The sequence below is a fragment of the Anarrhichthys ocellatus genome, unplaced genomic scaffold (genome assembly GCF_004355925.1).
Source record: "Anarrhichthys ocellatus isolate YVR2014 unplaced genomic scaffold, GSC_Weel_1.0 scaffold93, whole genome shotgun sequence".
NCBI lineage: Eukaryota > Metazoa > Chordata > Actinopteri > Perciformes > Anarhichadidae > Anarrhichthys > Anarrhichthys ocellatus.
In genome coordinates, this window is record NW_022280123.1 from 706862 (window position 1) to 711188 (window position 4327).

At 40.4% G+C, this 4327-nt stretch overlaps 1 protein-coding gene across 1 annotated transcript in view; it reads right to left on the reverse strand.

Moving 5' to 3' along the window:
- map1lc3b (microtubule-associated protein 1 light chain 3 beta) overlaps nt 1–3767 on the reverse strand; it is a 16441-nt gene extending 12674 nt beyond the window's left edge. The window contains exons 1-2 of the mRNA XM_031875703.1: nt 3486–3767; nt 702–757 (exon numbers count right to left, since the gene is read on the reverse strand). Coding sequence (XP_031731563.1) covers nt 702–757; nt 3486–3525 — 96 coding nt within the window. The 5' untranslated portion in view covers nt 3526–3767. The remainder of the gene's footprint in view (nt 1–701; nt 758–3485) is intronic.
- Between the last annotated feature and the right edge of the window lie 560 nt (nt 3768–4327).

Consider the following 4327-nt stretch of genomic DNA (forward strand, 5'->3'; position numbering starts at 1 on the left):
ATATACACATATATATATACACACATATATATACACACATATATATACACACACACATATATATATACACATATATATATACACACACACATATATATATACACATATATATATATACATATATATATATATACACATATATATATATATATATATACACATATATATAGCATGACATGGCAGTTTATAACCCTTTGAGTACACAGGAACCCCCACCCCCCACACACATACACAGGGGTGCTATTGGGACCAGAAGAGGCCCTGTACGGGGCAGCAGATGGAAGGCTGTGGTGATACTCTATCTCAAAACGATAACACAAGCAGGTGAAACACAAGGTGCGCGTTTGTTTATTGCTGGTTGCTAGGAGCCACAGGACACCTGACTCATTAGCAGCAGCAGTCACGAGCATTTGTCATTCGAAAAAAATTAACTATTTGATAATAAAAACTATATATGAAATAAATAATGACCATCAAGGCAACAATAAAATCTCCAAGCAGAAGTTACCAAGCAGAAATGTGTCTGATGCCAGCACATGACATTTTAAAGTGTTTCACGGAGAGTTCAGAGCACAACCAGGAAACATGTGGTAACACTTTCCGTTGCAGTACGTCTGCCTCCTTCTTACTCGTGTCTTCGTGCCCTCACAGCTTTTTTTGCACCGCGCAGGCTTTCGGTGTGAATGTGCACGTGAACTCACCGGGATCTTGTTGGGGTGCTGCTCTCGGATCAGTCTGACATCTTCTACTCTCTGTTCTGTGGGGCAGAAAAAACAGACTCGGGTTGATGGAGATGTACCAGCAGGCAAAGGGAGAATCAGCTGGTACTGATAAAAAAAACACAAATGAGGTCATAGACAAAGCACAAACATATACAAACTCATGAACAGAGAAAGAGAAGTCAGTAAAATAAATAAATAGCAAGTCATGGTACAAACAAACCCACAGGCAGGTTTTACCAGAACGTCTGAGGCTCTGCAGAGCTCAATCTAATTTATACAATTAGCTATGTGGAGGTGTCACATATCATTCATTCTACCAAGGTCCTAACCAAAGCATTTTTTTTATTTTTTACTACTTTGAAACGTATTCATAAAGAAACCCTGATGTGCTTCCATTCTATGAGCCTAACATGGAGCAGGGTATAAACATCTGGGCAAAGTGGACTAATGCGCTCGAGTGGAAAACATAATGAGCTTTCCTAAAAATCCACTCATTGTAACCACATTGTTTTCAGTGATTAGCAGACTATAATCTTTGACTCGATTACTCCAATGTGTGTTCACAAGTGTGTGTAGTTCGGGATTCCTTACAAAGAGACGTCTCCTCCGTGTGTAGGGAATGATACTAGAATGTGTCAGTTACATCGTGGATATTTGATGTATTTACATATCTATGTGTGTATGTATTTATCTAGGGTGTACCTAGAACCCCTGATGCAATGGTAACATTACATATTCATTAAATGCCCTCAGTTTAGGCTGCAAAATATAAAATCATGTTCAAAGTGCAGGAATGTCAGCTGTAGAAGGGCCTTTTCAGCACCAAGTTTTCCCTCCACAGTGATAACTCAACGGGTCAGCTGCTGATTGGACGGATCGCTCAGTCGTCGATGACCTATGGCAGAGCAGGCCCCTCCTTTCTGAGGTTTAACCCCATTCTAAGTGATTTGTAACTGGGCCAAAATAAATGGCTGCAGATAACACCTTGGGCTTACTGCACTTATACTGACAACATAAAGACAGCTGCCTGATGGTCCAAATGGAATCCGTCGACAAACTTCAGCAAAAAAATCAGGTTTTGGACTTTGAATTTAAATGAAAACTTTGGTAGAAAGAGTGAAAAACACCAGGGCCCTGGCAGCTGTTAGAGTCAGTTGACACTTTGAAGTGAATGCTTTCCAGTCTTGTGACATGCCACTAAATAAATGTTTGGATATCTAATTCAATCAACAGACAAACGTTTATCTTCCCGGGGCCGCCGTTTTAGTGCTAAAGACGAGGAAATGTAGGACATTGTTCCACGATTACATTTCAACCAGGTTGATGAGATTACAGGGAGGCTCCGTGTGCGTTAGTGCGTCTCTATTGACGACACCAAGCGACAAACAGCCTTTGACTCGTCAGTTTCCAATCAAATAAAAGAGGAAAACAAAAAGGGAAGCTGTCGGTCTAACATGTGCCTGTGGGGTTTTTAATCACACATTCCTGTCATGTGTCATCATTTTGGAATTAATCGGTACCGCCTAGCACGACTGGAAGATTCCCTGTGGATCCCTGAGTCACCCTGTGACCTATCATACAGATGTGCAACTGGACCCGTTTCACTCGTCACACTCGGTGTGTAGCGACACATGTGATGAACACTGAAACATTAAAAGTGTATTAGCTGTGGAATCAGATATTACACAAGGCAGTGTCACATGGGTTAAAAGAAAAACACTATCACACTGTGAACACCACTAATACAAAAAAATGATATATATATATATATATATAGTCAAGTGACGGCCATAACAAACAGCTAGTGGTCTGCTCGTGACACCGTGTTTCTCTTTGCTGTCTGGCCCTCACGTGCTCGAGTTGTGCAAATTCGGACCAATTACGTGACGTCTAGCAGGAAGTCGGTTACTTTTAGTCATACTGGCAATTATATTCCCATTGCTGAGGGCGACGGTCCCCAGTTTCTGTTCGTTCAAGATGCGCAACACTCAAGAAAAGCCAAGGCCAATTTATAGAACTATACTGAGTTAATTCGTTTTTCATTTCTATTCTCTTGTGTACTAAATTACAGAAAAAGCGCCACAAAGTATGTAAGAGAAAGACAAGTGGATACACTTAGTTACATTGTATTTGAAAGAGAAAAAAAACAAGAGCAAGTCTCGTCTTTAGCTCTGTGATTTGAGAATCGTAAGTGAAACTAAACTCCGCACCGAGGCTGTGGCCTACCTTCGAACAAAAGGAAACAAAAGCTGAACTCCGCACTATCTGATCCCGTCGTCTCTTTCTACTCCTCTCTTCTCCTAAACACATACTGTCCCATCCCCCAATCCTGCAGCTCCCGTCTTTCTCTGCCCTGCGTTTCGACACCACTTTGTTTTTCTCCCGCAGCTCTGATGCAAATAAACAGAGAGAGAGTGAGACAGGCCTGCAGCCTCTCGGCCTAGTGTAATCTATAATATTATATATATATATATATATATATATATATATATATATATATATATAACATGCACGTATACCAGCGAGAACAGATATCATTAGAACTGTTATGTCTTATCTTCTTTGTAGATAAGTTGACACGAGCACAGGCCTCCATGGTTAGGTTTTTTTCTAACTAGCTCCAGCAGGCCATCTCCCCTGTGTGGTAAACAAACTGTAAACTCAACTAACGTTAGCTAGCTGCTAACGTACAGCCTTTACTTAAAAGACACAACGCAGAGGAGTTGCTTTTTAAAATGGTAAAAGCAGAGTGACATCACCTACCGAATGTCCTTCTTTGTTTGAAGGTTTTTTCTGAAGGCATATTGCGTCAAAGTCAACCAGTTGGCAGTAGACGGAGAAACGGAGGTAGCGGCTGTATCAAAGCGGAACTATAAAAGCTCAAAAACGGTTTGAGAAACTATCCGCGGTGTCTGTGCCGGTGGCTTGTTGGTAAAATACAAACTAAAGGACTCTAGTTTAGTGGAGGTCTGACGTCGCTGCTACCTTCCTCTTGCTGTGTTGTTGTCGGGACGAGCTCGAGCAAGCAAAACAAACCTGTCAGCTGACCTCTGACGTCATGTGCCTCTCTCCTCTCCTCTTCTCTTCTCTTTTCTCTCTCTCTCTCTCTCTCTCTCTCTCTCTCAAAAAAAAAATGTGCCAAAGCATCAAAATACAAAAGTTTAGAATAAAATGAATATGACTTGAAAATTTTCTCTCTCTCTCTCTCTCTCTCTCTCTGCCAAATTCAATTTAAGATAAAAACACTTTTAGAAACTTTAGTTTTCTCATAACAGAAAAGGGCAAATAATGCACCACCATTGAAAATATTAAATGTAAGTGAGAAAACTGTTAACACAAAGGTCTGTATTTTGAGTCATCTGCTCGAAATTAAAAACATGCTGTTTTCCCATTTGGAAGGTCTAATAATCTAGCATCGTTCCTTAATAAAGGTTTTATTCCAAGACCAGATCAGATCATCTTTTATCAATGTCCCAACATTTAAAACAGCAGCCTCTAATGAACAAGTCAGTTTGACTGAAAACACCCTGGCAGAAAAACAATATACTTTTTTATTATTTTCCAGTAGGCTGTATTCTTATTCTGCTACACCCATTTTCAAAATG